Genomic DNA, 19,514 nt, shown 5'->3' on the forward strand with positions numbered 1-19,514 from the left:
AGACAAGCTTCAGAGGAGAGAAGCCAAATATCACCATCTCCCAGGCATTAGGAAACAAGGGAAGGAGCAATGAGTCAGATCAGTGCTCTTCATGTGGGGCGTGAGGCTCAGGGCTGGTCCACTGACTGTTACTGCTCTATGGTGGGAATAGTACAGAAATTGGAAGTAAGCTTTGCTTTGTTGTCGTGGTTGAGACAGGGTCTCACTCTGTCGTCCACGCTGGAGTACAGTGGTGTGATCTTAGCCCACTGCAGCCTCCACCTCCGGGGATCAAGTGATCCTCCTGCCTCAGCCTCCTGAGTAGCTAGGACCACAGTCACAGGCTACCACACCTGGCTAATTTTTGTATTTTTAGTAAAGACAGGCGTTTTGCTATGTTGGCCAGGCTGGTCTCAAATTTCTGAGCTCAAGTGATCTGTCCGCCTCGGCCTCCTAAAGTGCTGGAATTACAGGCATGAGCCACTGCGCACGCCCTCGAAAATAAGCTTTTAGAAAATTTTATAGCAGCTTGACAGTAATTTTATGTCTATTCAATGTGATGATTTAAAATGTAGGCTTCTATTTTGTGCTACTTTTTTTCATTTTATCTTCGCAGTAATTCATTTTTACTGTGTGTTTTCAAAAGTATCAATCCATGGCAGAATAGAAATTAAAACAAAACAAAAATAAAATCCGTTGGTTCTTTACCACAGATGGTTTTTTTCAAGAAGCCCCAAGCTAGGAGAGAGTGTATCATTCACCAAAGGAAACTCTAGGTAATAAAGTTCCCCCCAAAAATCCAAGAGGATGGAATCAGCTTTAAATACCTGCCAGGCACAGAGTTCCGTACCAACTCACTACACTATCAGTCTAGGAAGAACTTTCCTGGTGCCCTTTCCCCAACTCCTGCCCCATTCTCCAACCCCAGAGGCTTGGCAAGCTGGGGAGGAGTCGGAGCATTGGGCATAGAAAGGGAGAAAAGGCCTGCCACTGCCGCTTCCTCCAGTGCAGCCTTCCCCATGCCAGGGGAAGGGAAAGGCTCCGCTTTAAATCAAGTTTATTATTATTATAAGAGACTAGACATGTAATTACTGAACTGAGAATGTACTCTGTGGTTTCAAGTGAATGTAGGGCTTTTTTTTCATTGTGTAGTAGTGACCAGAAAATTCATGAGGCCTGTCCAAGTTTTCAGCCAATAACAGGTCAAGAACAAACCCCACAGAATCATTTTAAAGGAACAGCTGAAGACCAGATTAGAAGCTACTTTCTGATCGCTTGTCCGCCTTTTGGCTAAGATCAAGTGTAGTGTCTGTTCTTATCAGAAGTTACTTTCTGGTTTTGTCCCACAAGTTATGATTGTTTAACCTAATAATTACATTACTCAGATATAGGGCAAGTCTTCATGTAGCGCCACTCAAAGTATACTTTAGGGCAGGGTTTCTCAACCTCAGCACTACTGCCATATTGGGCTTGATAATTCTTTGCTGTGAGGAAGCTGTCCCATGCATTGCAAGGACAATGACGTCTAGAACATCCACTCCAAGTTTATGGCAGCCTGAAGTGCCTCCAGACTGCCACATGTACACTGGGGGACTAAATTGCCCCTAGTCGAGAAGCACTGATTTAAGGGAAGCAGTGTCTCTTCTTCCTGCCCTTCCCACATCCAGTAATTACCTCCCTTTCAAGCACCAAAGCATCTGAAATTCCATCATTCAACACACTCTTTGCCCATTCCAGAAATACTGTTTTGAATTCAACATCCTCTGAGAAAGGACATTGAGCTGTTATCATTGATAGGTTAGTGTGAATGGGATAATCAGATTTCTCTCTTACAGATTGGCCCATTAATAACTTACCGGCTGTAGGAAGCCACGCTGAGTGAGGCACAAAGATCTGGGGAAGCCTGTTGGTTTCTTCCATTGGTGAAACATCTCTTGAGACCATCTTCTCCCCAACGGCACCCCCGCACCAGTTCTCTCGTTCAGGGACCCCACCTCTCACCCATATAATGGCAATTTTTACCATGTCCCCCTGCACCAGTTTCAGATCCCTCAAACTCATCCTCTGCATTTTTCTAGGAATGATCTTTCTCATAAAGTCTTTAAAGACTTGCCATCACCCAGACGAAAACATCCAAGCTCTTTAGCAAGACATGCACCTCAGCCTCCATCCATACTGCATTTTTCTATCCCCTAAGATTTTGCTGTTGCTCTTCCCTTTCCCTTTCTCTTTCCTTCAGCACCCATTTGTGTCCTGGAAAACTCCCACTCAACTTTCAGGCTCAACTTAAGCACTCAAGTTCTTGCAAATCCTTCTCTGATTCACTCAGCAATATTGAAGTGCTCCTTTTTCCATGCTCCTAGATAACAGTGAGTAGATCTTTAGTGCAGCACTTACCTCTTTGAATTATTTTCATATTAGAATTTTGTCTCCACTAAACCATGAACTCATTCATTGAAGGTAAAAATCGTGGTCTGGTTATTTTCCTGGAGAAGTTCATGATGCGGTTTATAGAGCACCGTGATGTGATACAGCATCATTGTGTCATTCCTATTCGTCTCATCCATCCACTCTCTGTCTCGCTTTCAACTCTCAAAGCCTGCAGGCCTCTATTCAGTTCTAATTCATCCTGCTCTCTCCCACCTCCAACCTCCCCATATGGTCTTCTCTCCTATTTGCTATGCTCTTCTTCTTTTCTTACTGTTAACACTGTCTCTGAAAACTCTGCTCATTTTCTACCTTTTAGCTAAATGTCTCCCTTTCTAGGAACCTTCCCTGAACTTCCAGACCAAGAGAGTTCCCTCTGTTTCATTCTTCCAAGGCATCCTGTGCTTCATTTTGTACTATTCTGTACTTACTACAATTTGGCTACTGTGACTCTCATACCATTACACTTGGGCTTAGCAGATGTGCTATTACTTTAATTTTCTAAATAAAATTCAGTCTGATTTCTGAGCTTCTCACTCGCCATTGTAGAAAAAAATCAAAATCAGTCATGTTTTGGCAGGCCTTCAAGAGCACAGAATTCTGGAGGCTTCTGTAGTGCCTAGGACTTGGGGTAAGGGTCTCTAGTCTTCAGTCCACTGTGGTCAGAGGTCCCTGCTGAAGTACTCATTGTTCAGTGTATGGTCTATTCAAAGACTGAAGACTCTGGTGCTTCATGCCAAGCTTTGGGGCTCCATCAGGCTGAGTGTTGTGACCAACACCCAGGGTTCTCCCTCAAGTTGCACCCTGCAGCCACTTTTCCTTGAGGTCCCAAGACTTCACAGTGCCGTTGTGATTGCAACTTTTGCTTGTAGCCTCCAAGCACCAATCTCACCCCTAATATTTGCAGAGTAAAATGGAAGCTTATATACCATATGGCCAAATATTTTCTTCTTTTTCTTTTCTTTCCCTCCCTCCCTCCCTCCCTTCCCTTTTTCTTTCTGGCAGGGTCTCCATCATGGCTCACTGCAGCTTCCACCTCCTGGGTTCAAGAGATCCTCCTGCCTCAGCCACTTCAGTAGCTGGGACTACAGGCATGAGCCACTGCACCCAGCCCCAAATATTTTCAAAATTGCAAACCAAGCCAATGAATTGTTAAATAAAATGTGTTCTATTGCTGTATGCTGACAAATATACCTACATAATTTCCTAAAAGGCCACATTCAAATTAAGAATTTTTAGATTCCTTGGAGTCCCGTGCTAGAATACGGTGGCCTGGTAAGTATAGGTCCTGATCCCACACCCCCACTGCATCTCACCAAAGGGCCTCACATGCCTGTGTGTGGTTCTTCAGCCTGCAGAACCAGGCTGTGTCCACACCCCTGCAAATGGCCATCCTTTGGCCTCCCTTTGGTCCTGGGGTACTCAACTGGTGGCACAATAGGATGGACCTGAAGGTAGGGCTGTTTGGATTGAGAGTTCTGGGCCCCAGGAGCCCAGAATGTAGCCTAAAGAAGAAGGCTTAGGTTCCAGGTGGACATATTCACTTGGCTGCACAGATGCTTTACTGTGGCAAAGCAGAAGTACCCAAAGGAGGCCCAGGGCAGAGCCCTGTAAAGTATGAGTCCAAAGCAGGGCCTGTCTTGCCTGAGTCTGACTGCAATCCTGAGATCACATCCTACAGCTCTGTTGGAACCAACTAATCACTAAGCAACAAGAGGCATCAGAAAGTAAACTTTCTCTGGCCGGGTGCAGTGGCTCACACCTGTAATCCCAGCAATTTGGGAGGCCAAGGTGGGTGGATCACCTGAGGTCAGGAGTTCGATACCAGCCTGGCCAACATGGTGAAACTCTGTCTCTACTAAAAATACAAAATTTAGGTGGTGCATGACTGTAATCCCAGCTACTTGGGAGGCTGAAGTGGTAGAATCATTTGAATCTGAGAGGCAGAGGTTGCAGTGAGCTGAGACGGCGCCATTGCACTTCAGCCTGTGTGACAAGAGTGAAACTCCATCTCAAAAAAAAAAGAAAGTAAACTTTCTCCATATGATAAATCAATTGAGAGTTGACTATTAATGCTAATTTAATAGACACTGATATGTGGAAGCAAAGCTAAAGGCCCATGAGTATGTTGCTAAGCCAATAAACAAACAACAAACTCACTGTTTCCAAAGTTGTATAAAAATTATTAACAGGTCTTATTAGAAGAAAGTATTCAATAACAAAATGTTTGAAAGAAATACATATTTTGAAGCAAACATTTTTTCTTTAATGCAGAACTTCTAGGACCCTTTTTTTTTTTTTTTTTTTTTGACGTCGTCTTGCTCTGTAACCCAGGCTGGAGTGTGGAGTGCAATGGCACAATCTCGGCTCACTTCAACCTCCATCTCCCAGATTCAAGCAATTCTCCTGCCTCAGCTACCCAAGTAGCTGGGACTACAGGTGTGTGACACCATGCTTGGTTTTTTTTGTTTTTGTTTTTGTTTTTGTTTTTTTTTTTTTGTATTTTTAGTAGAGACGAGGTTTCACCATGTTGGCCAGGCTGGTCTCAAACTCCTGACCTAAGTGATCTGCCTGCCTCAGCCTCCCAAAGTGCTGAGATTACAGGTGTGAGCCACCGCACCTGTCCGGGAGGCTTTAATATAAGAATGTGGCCTGTGAATCCCCAAATAGACAAATAAATTAAGTTATATTTCCCAGACTTGTATGATGTGTGTGTGTGTGCATGCATGTGTATGTCTGTGTGTGTGCATGTGTATGCACACATGCCTGCACATGTATGCATAATATATCTCTTGACAGTAGAATTCTGAAAATGCTATCAATCAAATAAAAAAAAAATCACTGTATCAGAGTTCTTGAGTACACAGGATAGAAACTACTTATAACCAGTTAAAAGAAAAAAGGAATTAAGCGGAAGGGTATCAGGGAGCCTTCAAGTCTCCAGTTTGAAAAGCAAGCAGCTTGGACAGTAGAAACCAGAGCAAGAAAAGCCCTGCCCTAGAGCTACAGTTACTGAGATCAATGAGTTCCCAATCATCTCCATTTCCAACATCACAGGGAGATGCTCACAAATAATAAGTGAAAAAGAAAAAGCAAAAAGAACATGAGCCCAATTCAACAAAAAGAAAGAGAGAAAGATTTACAGGAACAATCTTAGTAGGAAATACAACAGAATGTTAGCCATGCTTTTCCCTGGGTAATGAAGTTACAGGGTATTTTTATTTTCTTTATGTTCATAAATTACATCTGTAATTATAAAAAACGAATCTTTTTAAAACTACTTTTGCCAAGTCTAAAAGAAAAATTGTTCTAATGCCAAAATTTTGAGACGAAGTCCATTTTCACAATATTCAAATCCTTCTCGATTTCATAAACTTTGATGAGTTACTCTAGTTACCAGATGACCTTTTAAGTTTTACCATACTTGAGGAATTCTGGTGGAATAAACATTTTTAAAGTTCTTTCTTAACTTTTATATGGATAAATAGGACTTTATAAAATCAGAATTCCTGTAAATTACTGGCATTAGTGGTACACCAAGTCCCTGCTGTCAGTAATTAGTATAACTGCCACTAGCTGGTGCTATTGGTAGACTCTTGTAACAAGGAACTCTCCACGGTGCTTGTATACAACTTCAGAAGAGACCACTTCACAGATAATTTCACTTTTTCCAAACAAAATCAGCTCTTTATTAAAGTAGCAACATAAATATTAATAAATTTATTCTTTAATAAAAAGAAAGTAGGATTAACAATGACAAAAACCTCACAACACTATCCGAAAAAATATGTCAAAAATAAAATAAAAACAGCAATTATAATCCATTATTTTTAAATAGCAACAATTAAGAGACTACATACCAAAATGTTTGAGATGCAGTCAAAGCTGTGCCCAGAGGTAAAGTTATAGTCTTATGTGTCCTATTATTAAATAAAAACATGAAAATAAATGAACTAAGCCATCAATTAGTCAAAATATTCATAAAACAACAAACTAAACATAAAAAATAAGGAATTAAAGATGAAAAGTTATATTAATATTATATCAAATAGAAAAAATAGAACTGATGAAATACTCAAGTGTTGGTTCCTTAAAAAGACTGGCAAGTCTAATAAAAGAAGGAAAAAAGTAACTAAAAAGACCAGAAATGAGAAAGAAGCCATAACCAGATACAGAGAAAAATATTTTTAATTATAATTATATATAGACAACAAATTTTAAAATTCTATGAAAATGCAGGTTTTTCTTTAAAAATATGATTTTTTAAAAATTGATACTCAAGAAGAGATACTTAAAACCACAGAAAAAGTTTTTTAAGTTTTCAGAGAATTGTCTTCTACTCATCCTCCCTTAAAGACATTGAGGCCTAAATAATGTTATGGGTGAGTTTCCCCAGACCCCAAAGAATAGGCAATTCATATGCTATGTACCAATCTAGATTTTGAAGCTGATAAAGGTAGAATTCAAAAATGTAAAACTACAACCCAATCTTATTCATAAATATAAATGCAATAATCCAAATAAAATGTAAGAAATTGAGTTCAACATTGTTATATGAAAAAAAGGGGGAAAAACACCATTATTTAACAGGATACATCTCATACAGAAATAATCCAATATTGAGAAACTATTAACATAATTTATTGTGATAATAGGCCAGAGAAGTAAAACCACATGATCATTTCTAATTACCTAGAATATGCTTAATATAACTGAACAACTTCTAATAAAATGCTTAGCATATTTGAACCATCAAACCACATCTTTAACCTGATAAAGACCTGAATTTCAGTCTAAGAGCTAACATTTAAAAGCTGGTAAAATTTAATGGCATACCTAACAAGTCAGGAATAAGGGCAAAGTTATTACTGTCATTTATTTAACACATGAGGTATAAATATTATAAAGAAAGAGAGAAAAATCACCATTAATTATACTTAAAATGATTGGCTACTTAGAAGAGAATCAACTAGGGAGTATTAATGAAAGAGTTCACAAAAGTTATCAAATACAAAAATCAATAGCTTGACCCCAGAAGGAGCAGCCAGTAATAAAAAATAATGGAAAAATGATCCCATTAAAATGCAACAAAGAAATGAAATATCTAACAATACAATTAATAAAAATATGCAAGACATACAAAATTACTAAAGAACATTTGGAGATTGTCTTCAGTAACCTTAACATATGACAAGTTCCTGAATGAGAAATTTATTTTACAAAGTTGGTAATTCTCCCCAAATTAGTCTGTACTGTTAAAGCAATTCCGAACAAAATGGCAATAGAATTTCTTTTGGAACATGACCAAAACATATCTAAAGCTTATCTGCGAGAATACATGCAAAAATATAGCCACAAATATTTTTTAAAAGAAGAGTAATATTTACCCCATTAATTGAGAAACTAAACACACAGTAAAACAAATGATAAAATGGCAATAATTAAAACAGCATGGTTCAGGAATAGAGGATCTAAAAAAATTAAACAAACAATAAATTCAGAAACTACTCCAAGTGTGTGTAAGAATTTAATATTTGATAAATGTGGAATTTTTAAAACAGTAGAAAAGGGAGTTTTCAATAAATGATGCAACAACTAAATAAATATTTAGACCTTTAATCACACCTATATCAAAAATAAATTCCATTTGGAGTAAAAATTCAAATCTAAAAAAATAAAATAAAAAACATAGACAGATATTTATATAACACTGGGAAAGAGAAGACATTTTTAAACATAACACCAAAAGCAGAAATCATGAAAGACAGATTTATCTAAATAAAAAAATGCAATATTTCTGTTTATCAAAGACATCACGGATTAAATTGATAGATATCTGACAAAGAGCAAAATGTCTGCAGCATGCGGAACAAACAAATGGTTAGTGGTTTCAATATATAAAAAGTTCTTACAAATCAACGAAAAGTGGAAACCTCAACAGAAAAAGTATCAAATATGTTCATTCATTCCTTCAACAGATATTTTTTGTGCACCTAATATGTGTCAAATATTGTGCTACAGGCAGAGAATACAACGTTGAAGAGTCTAGACATCCAAACATGGTCTCTTCCCTTATACATTCTAGTATGGGAAATAGATCCCCCCAAAGGTAAATAAACAAATAAATAACACTACAAGTTGAGATACAGGATTAGAGTGATGAAGGAAACAAAGGACTGATACAGCAAATGGGAGGACAGAAAGGTAGGGTCTACTTCAATAGAGTGCTCCGTGCAGGTCTTTCTCAAGATGTTATATTTAATCAGTTATCTAAAGGATATGGTTGTGGTGGGAGAGAGAGTGGCTGTGAAAAGCAGCTTAAACAGAGAAAACAGCATTACCTAGGCCCCTGAGGTGCAGAAAATATCTTGGCACATTGGAAGAACCAGTGTGGCTGCATTCGAGTGGGCAATAAAGAGAGGAGCATAGATAGGGGAGAAAGGATAGGTAAGGGTCAGATTGTGCAAGGCTATGTGAGCCATGGTGAAGGGGTTTAGATTTTATCCTAAAAGCAACAATTTGCTTAATTCAATTTGTGAGAAAGGTTGTTGCTACCACTCTATCAAAAATGTATTGGAGTGGTTAAGAGTGGTAGCAGAGAGACCAGGTGGAACTGGTGTCACAATATCCCAATAGGAAAGAATAGACGACTCCATTAAAAAGTTTGGTTCTAAAGGAGAGCTGAGAAATGGTTCACAGATGGAGAAGACGTGCACGAGGGAAGGTGTGGTTAAGATGAAAGACACTGGAGCGTGCGTGCGGGGAATAATCCGTTGAGAGGAGGCTGGATCGATGAAGCGAAAGAGAGAAAGGGGAAAACCTAAGGAGGAAGTCCTTGAAAAGGCAAAGGGGCTGGGATTCGGGGCATGAGAGGTGGGGCTGATCTGTGAAGCTCCCTCTATTATCACAAAAAGGAAGGTTACCAAGGTAACTGGGTTGGAGGGTCTTGTGGTGACAAGATGAGGAAGTCTGTATGTAGTAAATTCTATTTTCTCAGGGAAATGTGAAGTAAACAGGGAGGAAAAGATCAGAACATTCTGAGGAGATGAAAAGGTATGAAGAGTAGTCTCAGATGTGGAGAACTGAGACTACAGTAGGAACAACAGCACCAACTTGAGGTTTGAGTGAACGAATTGGAAGTAAAAGTGAATTGGCTGAATTGTGTGTTTTTCTCAAAGAAAATGTTCAGTGTCCCAGTAAGGCCCATGAAAGGCAGATGGTAAGATTTATCCAGAGTTGGGATTTTGTCAGGAAAGTAAATTGGAAGAAATTGCGGTTCAAGAGTGCTGAAAGCAATGCATTTCAAGGAGAATGATCATGATAATGGATCACAGAATCTAGACTAACCAAGGATGAGAATGCAAGACAGGGGCTGACAAACAGTGGGAAAAAATGAAGCAAACGAATTAGCTGTCAGTGAGCAAGGAATCTAGGATAGGAAGATGGTGATCAGAGCATGGAATGTCTGATGATGTGCTAGTTCAGGTCCTCTTAGAAGCAGACACCAAGACAGGGTTCAGTGTGCAAGAGTTTTATTGAGGGAACTCCTGGGAAGGATAAAGGGAAGGAAGCAGGAGAGGGGAAGGGATCCTTCATACCATAATACAGGTATGACATCTATGAAAGGAGAGGGGAACTGGGCCCAAGAGCCTCAGGCTTCATGCAGCATAGTTCTCAGAAAGTTTCAACCAGGCCGCTCAGGTGTTCCCAAGCCCAACTTGCTTATCAGAGGAGTCCTACATCTTCCATGAACGTGCCACCACCAACACCCCGTGCTGTGCCCACTCACTGACTGGGATAGTGCTGGAGAAGCATGACCTCAAGTGCAAACCCAGCAGTGGATGCCTTGGGAAGGCAGGGGTCCTGTCAGTCACTTCCGCTCCCTGGAGCAGGAGATCTGAGAGGTCATGGTCACCACAGACAAGACTGTAGAGAGGATGCGGATTCTAATGACACGGTCTAGGACTGTGGTAGCAAGGACTGATTCTGAAGGGGAGAAATAATCACTGGAAATGAAGTTACAGGAAGGAGGGGACTGGATGTTGGAGTTCAAGTTCAACCACAGTTGTGCATAACACAACTCCAAGTTGTGTCAAGTACCCCACAGTCACTGAGGATTTGGACAGTTATTAAAACAATCTTCTGGCAGATGGCAATATTTGGGGTTGTGGCGGGGGGGCGGGGGAGGTGGGCAGGGGAAACTAGCTTGTTGATGCCAGGATCTGAGGTGAAGGTTCAAGTAGAAGCTAGTCTTTGAATAAGTAATTATGACAAAACTCACTAGGAATAGGAAATCTATAAATTACAGGCTGAAAGGAAAAGGATGGTATTGTCCAGTGACAAGATTCTCAAAGAAGCCGCGATTTTGGCAGGCAGAGGACGTGCTGCTCTGCGAGCAGCCACGACTCGCACGGAGGCCGCCCCCACCCTGTCCCTAAGGCACGTGGTCCTCTAGAGGGCTTCACGGGAGAGTTCTGGCTCGACCCAGGGCCGACGAGGGCAAGGAGTAAAAGGGGTTTGAGGCGAGGCAGAGGACTCAGGGGTCTGCGGACGACTGGTCCGCCGGTGGAGACCGCCGCGGCGAGGCGCCTGAGGTACCGCGGTGCGGAGCGAGGGCGAGGTCCCGCCGGCGGCCAGGCGGCGGCGCTCACGGTGCCGCGAGCTTCCCCAGGCCCCGGGCCGAGTGCTGGCGCTCTCGGGCGGCGCCGCCGCGGAGCTTGGCGCGGCAGCTGGCAGCGGCCTGACGCGTGGTGACGGCGCCCGCGGGCGGGCAGCGGCTCCCGGGGGCGGCCGGGCGCAGGGCGGCAGCGCTGCGGGGCGACGGCTTCGTAAGGCTTCGGCCCGCACGGGTGGCAGCGGTCCCCAGGGAGGAAAGACAAAGACATGCGGGTTAGACACCAGGGAAATCGCGCCGACGCCTCTCAGCCCCGCAAGAGCTGCAGACCCACGGGCAGTGCGGTGCCACTTTCGCCCAACAGGGTGCCACGAGAGAAAACTGCGCTGGTCATAGGAAAACAGATCCAATTTAGGTCTCATGCAACAACTTAGTGGCAATTTAGGAAAATGTATCAAAACCCTTAAATGTCTGAATAGTTTGACCCAGAAAGTCTAGCTTGAGAATTTTCCCTTAATGAATAATTATGAATACCACAAATTTTTCATACAGGGTGTTCAGTGCAGTATCTATAATAGAAAAAAAAATGCCAGAAAAAAAAATGGCAAAAAAAGAAATTGGGAATGCCCTATACCCAACAATAAGGTAATGGTTATAGTCTTTTTCTTACAGCGAATACTAAACTGTTATTAAAATAATGCTGTGAAATAATACGTAATGACATGGAAAAGAATTGATACTATATGCAATGAAAAAAATCAGTTTCATCCCCATTTGTACCATGTGTGAGTGTATACTTATGTGTACATGTGTGTACACATGACACATCACATATGTAAAAATGGAGAGAAACACACCAAAATGTTTAGCAGTTATCTCCAAGTGATAAAGCTGCAGGTAACCCTTTTTTAACTTATGCTTCCCAAATGTCATACAAGTATGTTTTATAGTAAAAAATATAATACAAGGAATTTTACTCCATTCTTGTGTATCCATTCTATATTTATCTCAATTCAAATTTGTGAAAATCTTTCTCTTCTATTGTGTAGCAAAGTGGTGGACATCAAAAGATTTTTAAAAATGAATAGAGAGTCCACAAAAGTAGTTTATCTTCCTCAAAAGTTCTGCATAAATTACAGTATTACAGAAGAGTTTATTGCTTAAACATTTTGCAGTTAATCAAAGCCACTGTCTTCTGTGACGTTATACCTTATTTAACTCTAGTAATAATTTCCACTTTAGAAAAAAAATTCTGGGCTTTTGAGAAATGAGAAATGTAATTTGATTTGTAATTTCCAGACTTGGGAACACAAAGTTTGCTAAAAACAGAAAAATGTGAGACAAATGTTTTAGATCATACCAATGTTTTAGATTCAATGAATCTCTCTTTAGTTTGGAATAATTGAATGGGATCAAAACTAAAATATGACAATGAACTAGAATCTAAGCTTAACATCCCGGTCTCCCAATCATAAATTAATTTAAAATTTTAAGTTAATACCTAGGGAGTCTGTTTTGCTAAACCTTGTTCCGGGAACATGCATAAAAGTGATAATAAAATTATAATAATATAACACAGGAGAGGGGTTCCAGGGCTTTGTTATTAGATTGATAGAAGATCCATTATAAGTTTCCAATATATTTTAAGCTAAAGTGAGCTCAGAGTTGTCAGGCTGATTTTATTTAATGATGAGCAAATCCAATACTATTTATTGGAATGTTGCTTTGTTGTTTAAACAAACGATGACATAAGTAATCACACCATCCTGTAAGTTTCCTGCACCCTGAAGGTACTGGATACAATTATTGTGTCTGGAAGCATACTTTAGGTAAAAATTATCAGAAATAAAAAAAAAATGTCCAAAGAGAACAAATCCTCTTAAGGCCAAAAGTTTGTGTTAACCAACTGCTCCTGAATAAAATGAAGGTTATAGGAGCTTTTAATAAAACACTTTCAAAAACCTTAGTATTCACCAGATGATGTAACCAAACAGCGTTAAATACAGATAAGACAGAAGAGCATTTATTATTGGTGCTACAGTCCAGCTTTCACTATTCATACAGTGATTTCAATTTAACTCAACAATTTTGGAGTCCCTATTATGTCTCCTGCACTGTGCTCAGACAGTATGAACAAAAAAGATAACACAAGGTTCCTACCTTTGAGAAGCTCTATCTAGAAAATTACCTTCAGATTACTCAGATGCGGGGGATAACCTGAATCCCTACATTACCCGCCACTGTCGTGCCAAAGCTTCGCATCCCATATTCTTCAAATGAGCTGATTTTCTCTCATTCCTATGCTCAGATTTATCCAGAGCAACCCACTGCCTCCACAATAGCTAAATCAATAGTTATTAGCCATTCAGGAAAGTCAATGACTAGTATGAGATTCTAACTAAAGATATGGACTTCCTCCTCCAGAAACATGTGCAGAAATGCATACACCATATACTTCGTTTCACTGCACTGGAAGCTGATTTCCTGAACATAAGCAATATTTATAAAGGGTTATGCCTCCTTTCTCTTTTGAAAGAAAAATGACTGTTTCCTGGAAAAAAAAAATTTAGAAAATTCTGACTGTTCAGCAGTACATCTCAAAGAGATTTAGTTTAAATGAGTTGAAATTGTGCTTTGGCTTTTGACATAGCAACATATGCTTCATCTTTGATAATCCATTACAACTTCTTCCCTATGGCAACAAGTGCTGAAATCCTTGACTCACAAAGGTACATATTTAATAGAATGAAAGCAGAATCACATAGAATGGAATTTGCCAGGTTAAGGTGGCCTGCATACTGTAACACCAAATTCCTCCAAGACTTTCAAGTTAGACTCAAGTCACATTATTTCCTCTGCCTTCAAGTTCAATTAGACTTCTGGAAAGTCCACAGATTTCTGTCTGATTAGAGAAAAACATCTTAACCTGCTCCTATTTCTTGACAACACCTTTTGGAAAGGTGGTGACAGCTGCTGATATGGAAAGTACTGAGACACAATGACGTGCGGCAATCCTTTCCTCATCAAGCAGGAAAACCATGCTGTGTTCCTGACATCACAGGTGCACCAGCTTCCCCCAGAGTGCAATTTTTCTTCTTCCATTTGAATATTTATTGAGAAAGATTATTTTGAAGATGTTGACAGTCTTTCCAGTTTCCAAAAGGTGTTCTAAAATGGAGTTATTTTGATGACATCAGCAAGCACATGAAAATGTGAAGCTGGATGCACTGAGAGGCATCAACAGTTTCATCCAGTTGCATGCTGAAGAGAAATAGGCAGAGATGCCCATTTCTTCCAAGTCTGAAGTGAGTGATGTCATTTGACAGAAGTAGGGCCTCAATTTTCTTTCATGGACCACATTTAAGAACCTTTGAGTCAAACTATTTGATTCCGCACTCCCCTTACACTATTGTTTCCCACCTCTGTACTTTTGTTCTTGGCATTTCACCCACCGAAAAATGTTTTCTCCCTGCTCTCATCTATTCAAATCCTGTCCATCTCTCAAGACCCAGACCACAGCCAGTCTCTTTCATTAAGCTTTCCATGATTACTGCAGCCTGAAATGACCTCTCTTCTGAACTCTGACAATGGTTCCTATCTTTGACAGTTCTCAAAATGTGGTTCTGAGACCACCACCTTCAAAAATGCACCATAATATGTATTTTTACAAGCACCAGAAAGAGCTGTGGTAATTTCTATCATTTTCCCGAATCTTCTTTGCGACTCTTAAAAGAAAAACTCACTTCCCAGATGGATGGAGAGAAGACTGACAATGATTGTTTTTACTGGGGTGACCAACTGACTCATCTGAATCATTCCTTTCTGTGCTCATTTTCACACAAAATGTTTTGATTTGTCAGTTGTGTATCTGTCAGGTCTGTAGTGTCATTGCTGACTGCTGAAATCCTACATTTACCCATGGATTTTTCAATCACAACCTCCCAGTGTCATGGCCATCCTTCTAAGGATTCAGTGCTGCTACCATTTTCAAAATAACTTCATACTCTATGAGAAACAATTTAAGCAGAGCTTAAAATGAAGGCAAGCACAGTTAGATGGACATGGCTACAACTGACATCATATACTCAAACAAGATATAAAATCAAATGTATTCTGGAACCGAGCAGCAACTTCAAGGTGATCTCTTCCAACAGATTCACATTACAGATGGGGGAAATGTGGAGAATGGGGTATTTCAGAGCAAGAAACTGAAATTTAAAAGAATAAAAATCTTAAAGTTAAAACAATAGCAAAATCACATACAGTCAAAGGCACTGTCCTAATTAGCTCATGGATTCAACATTAAGGACAAATAAAATTGAAGAATTAAATGAAAAGAATTAAAGGATGAAAATAACTCAAAATGCAAAAGATGGATCACACTCATCTATAAAAATGGCCCAAAAGACTCTTTGATATTACAAGTAACAAGATGACTTGGACTCAAAACCAGTTATGCTTATTCATAATACTATTTATCACGTACTTACTGTATACCAGGAATTGGGCTAAGTGTTTTACATATGTTAATCAGCTCAACTGTATTAAATTCTAATTGAAAAAAAGTATCAAAAGAGAAAGTCTACAATACCTCTGTAGGAAAAGAAATGAAGAAAGCAAAAGCTGGCCATGCATCTGCGGCCTGGACCAGTAGAAAGGATGCTCTGCATATTGAACAATATCTGGTCTGAGTGGCAGTTGCATTCCTGTGGGGAAGATGAGTGTGTTGCACTACCAGAGCTTGCTGACACTGGTTGCTGAGAGCTGATTCAATGCTCACCAAGCAACCTTCTGATTATAATTTATTTTTCCATGTAGATTTGCCTATTGAGAGAAAATGCACTGAACCATAAACATGAGAAACCACTGTGCCTGACACTTCCCATCACAAATTAAAGAACTGAATTGTGGTATTTATACACTACTATCTATGAAGCTGATTAAAGTGGTGCAGTCTTCTAGTACCTAGTTACCTCTCTGGATGAACTAATAATCAGGGTCAGCCTTAGTAAGTGGTGGCCACATCAAAGTTACCTGTGAGGCCTGGCAGGGAGGCCAGCCTGCCCTCTGTCCTGCTGTCTGCCTTCTTTGAACAGCAAAATCCCACATGATTAAACACACACACACACACACACACACACAAACACACACACACACACCATTTTAATTAGAAACGGAAATGATGGGAAAAGGAGGAACAAAATATAGTGTTTATCCATGCTCTAGAGCACTACCTTGTGAGCTTAGTTTTTACAGCAGATAAGGCCAAAGTGTTTTTTTTTTCCAATGGCACCGATAAGTACTTATTTTGCTTATTAAAAGAATCAGTCACCTAAGCAAAAAGAAAAAGTTCAAGTAGAACTTGGACATATAAATTTTTACCAAAGAATAAATATAAAAATATTTCAGATGTTCACAAATATATGCAATACATCATTACTTAAGGGTGTTGCTTCCTTTTGGGATGTTTTGTTGACCAGTTTTTGTTTCCTGACATCATCTCTATAGGAGAGAAACTTATAAATATAGCAGGATCCTAACATGACTTATCACAATTCTTGACAAGACTTTTAGTTCATTATCTTACATCAAGAATTCCAAAGTCAAAATGCAATAAGAACCATTAGGACCCTGTGTTCAGGGTTGAGGACAACACATGTAAAAGCTGCACTAAAGCTATGAACATCAAGAATACGATCTTACTTATTCAACTACTGAATTTTAACTATGATGATGGTGTTATGAAAATATATTTTTAGTCTGATTAACTTTTTTCCCAATCAACAATGGTTGGAGTCTAATACTTTTTCAAACAGAATTACCAAGTATACAATACATTGAGAAGGCCTGCCATCTTTAGGAAGAAAGCAGAATTACTGACTAATTATCTAACATGAAGTTCAAATATAAGTACTCAACCTCTATGAATATTATCATGGACATTTGGCATGGGACACATTTTTTAATGGATTTGTCTTTTGTGATACAGTTTGGTCCATAAGATCTAAAATCAAACAGTTCTGACAGGCTCTATTTTTCTCTGAGAATTAAAGCAATAATTGCGCTGATAGATAAGTTGGCCAAAAAAAAAAAAACCCAGAATGATCAAAATTAATGGTGTATTTTTATATAGATGATCATGAATCATATCAAGATAAAAATATATAGTTACAAACTGTTTTGAGAAACAAATGAAAAACTATTTCTGTGATACAAATTTGACGTTGGAGATTTTAAAATTTAGAAAATGAAACAAACATTTGTGGTTTGACATTTATAACATCATTGCTTCTCACTGGCCTCGAGATAAACTGTTTGTACAAACCGTACAAATTTTTACACAAGTCTGAAGGTAAATGATTTCCCTGAAAACTTCATCTGCCAATTCTTTCTCAAATGGAAAAGTAAATGTACAATTAGCTATTTTTGGTAACCAGCAGTAACAGCTATTTATAAATTTCCCTTATTATGTTTTAACTTTCAACATTATGTATCATAAATCAGTGACCCTCTCCTCCTGAAAGAAATGTGAAATACTACATCATGTTGCATGTGAGGTACTCAATATGCTAGAAGTAAAAAATAATTTAATAACTCTGTCCATTCATATTAATAAAAAAGTTGTTTAATAATAATAAGCGGTATAGTAAAATGGAAAGTTCATGGACCAAGGAACAAAAAAATCCCAGGCTCTACAATTTTCAGACATTGTTAAGTAAAAAAAGGCAAGGTGCAGAAAGGCATGTATAAGATGCTACCATTTGTGTGAATGACAATGTATACATTTCCTTGATTTTACATACATGAACTAGCTCTTGAAAGTCCAAGAAATTGGTAACTTCTTGCCTCTGGGGAAGGTAATGGAGGAACTGAGAGATGGGGTAGGGAAAAAACTTACCTTTCACAGTATTCCTTTTTGTACTTTTTAAAAACATGTTATTACATATTAAAATAATCTTAAAGAGATAGCTGGCTTCTATTCCTGACTTCTTCATCAGCTACACATTTGACCTTGTGCAATCACTTACCTCAATTTTCTCCATTTTAAAATACTAAATCTCTAGATTCTCCATGTACAACTCAACAGAATTATGGCTCAATTGAAGGTATATACAAAATATCAGGTGGTGAAATAAAATAACTATTAGCCTTAATTTGCAAAGATTTACTCTTCTTTTTATTCTGTATTGAAAGTAAAAGTGTGGTTAACCCACTTTTTAACATATCCAAACTATTGCTTCTGAGATACACACTCTCAAAACATTTCAATTATTGAATAAATATTAAATGCAAGTATAAAGAGGTAGAATTTTTGTGGTAAAGTTTCAAAATTGAACCTGAGATAGGAAAAAGCTGAAAATCACCCATATATCTCCAAAAAATTATCCCAAGAATCTTCTAAAAATCACCCATAATCTTTATAAACAGAAGATACTAAAAGAACCAGAGAAGGCCAAGAGTAGAGCAATAGAAAGCTTAGACCAGGAAAAGTAGGACATGAAGAAGACATTACAAAAAAGAAATCAAAACTTACTGATACCTTACAGAACAGGGAGAATGGGGACAAGCCTGGTGATCCATTATTTCATAATTCTACATGCTGCAGGGTAAAACTGCTAGCCGTGGGTCTCAAAGGGCTTAGAGTCTAATCTGGGGGCGCAATATAATTAATAATGCAATAATAACACAAAGGATAGAAGTAAAAAATAAATGGTAAGGTAAATGTGAGTTTATCAGAAGAGGTCTCCATGAGTTGGAACTCTCAAGAACAGATTCATAGACGAAATAAGACTTTGAAGTCTGCGTAATAAGCAAAGTGGTGGTGGCAACATGGATAAAATGAAGAAGTCAAGCAAGGAGAGTCAGTTCTAGTAGGATGGGAGCAGTAATCGTACATAACAGGGTGATGAATTTACTTTTAGACATAGTTTATTCTAAATAGTAACTTGGCTAAAAATGTTAAAAAATTTTTCAAATGTTGGGTTGCCAAATTTTCTTTATAGAATACTACATAGGAATGGTAACATGCTAGTAGTATATCAAAACTGGCTGACTAGGCAAGATCAACACATATCTAGATCCAACTTTTTAATAAGCAGGGCCCTGAGGTATGAGAAAATCACACTTATACAGGATGTTTGGTAACCATCTTCCAGTATTTTCTTGCAGCTACCTAATATTATTTCCTAACACAACTTTCATACTCAGGAATCAACTCCACCCAAAAAACACAAACCAGGAAATCAAGAGGTGCCAGTTTTACTTTGCCATTGATTAAGCTTGTGAATTGGGCCTGGGTGATGAAATTGAGTGCTGTGGGTTTTAACTATATGAAAAAATGTCGAAACAAACCAAAAAAACCATCTGGCAGTGATCTAGTGATTTTGTAAAGCTAAAGCAAAGATGTATAACCACTTAACTTCTAGCAAAATACACACTATAAACTCAAGATATTTGTTATTACATAAAAAGGTGTGTGTGTGAGAGAGAGAGA

The 19,514-nt window shown here is 38.8% G+C and overlaps 1 protein-coding gene and 1 pseudogene across 1 annotated transcript in view; one reads left to right on the forward strand and one right to left on the reverse strand.

Annotated features, from left to right (window-relative positions):
* Positions 1-1,249: 1,249 nt before the first annotated feature.
* Positions 1,250-1,462, forward strand: LOC112622008 (annotated as a pseudogene).
* An 8,534-nt stretch (positions 1,463-9,996) lies between these two features.
* The window catches only part of ZNF800 (zinc finger protein 800), a 48,204-nt gene continuing 38,686 nt past the window's right edge, over positions 9,997-19,514 (reverse strand). The window contains exon 6 of the mRNA XM_025380929.1: positions 9,997-11,240. Coding sequence (XP_025236714.1) covers positions 11,054-11,240 — 187 coding nt within the window. The 3' untranslated portion in view covers positions 9,997-11,053. The remainder of the gene's footprint in view (positions 11,241-19,514) is intronic.

Source organism: Theropithecus gelada, chromosome 3, assembly GCF_003255815.1.
Source record: "Theropithecus gelada isolate Dixy chromosome 3, Tgel_1.0, whole genome shotgun sequence".
In the NCBI taxonomy this organism is placed as follows: Eukaryota; Metazoa; Chordata; class Mammalia; order Primates; family Cercopithecidae; genus Theropithecus; species Theropithecus gelada.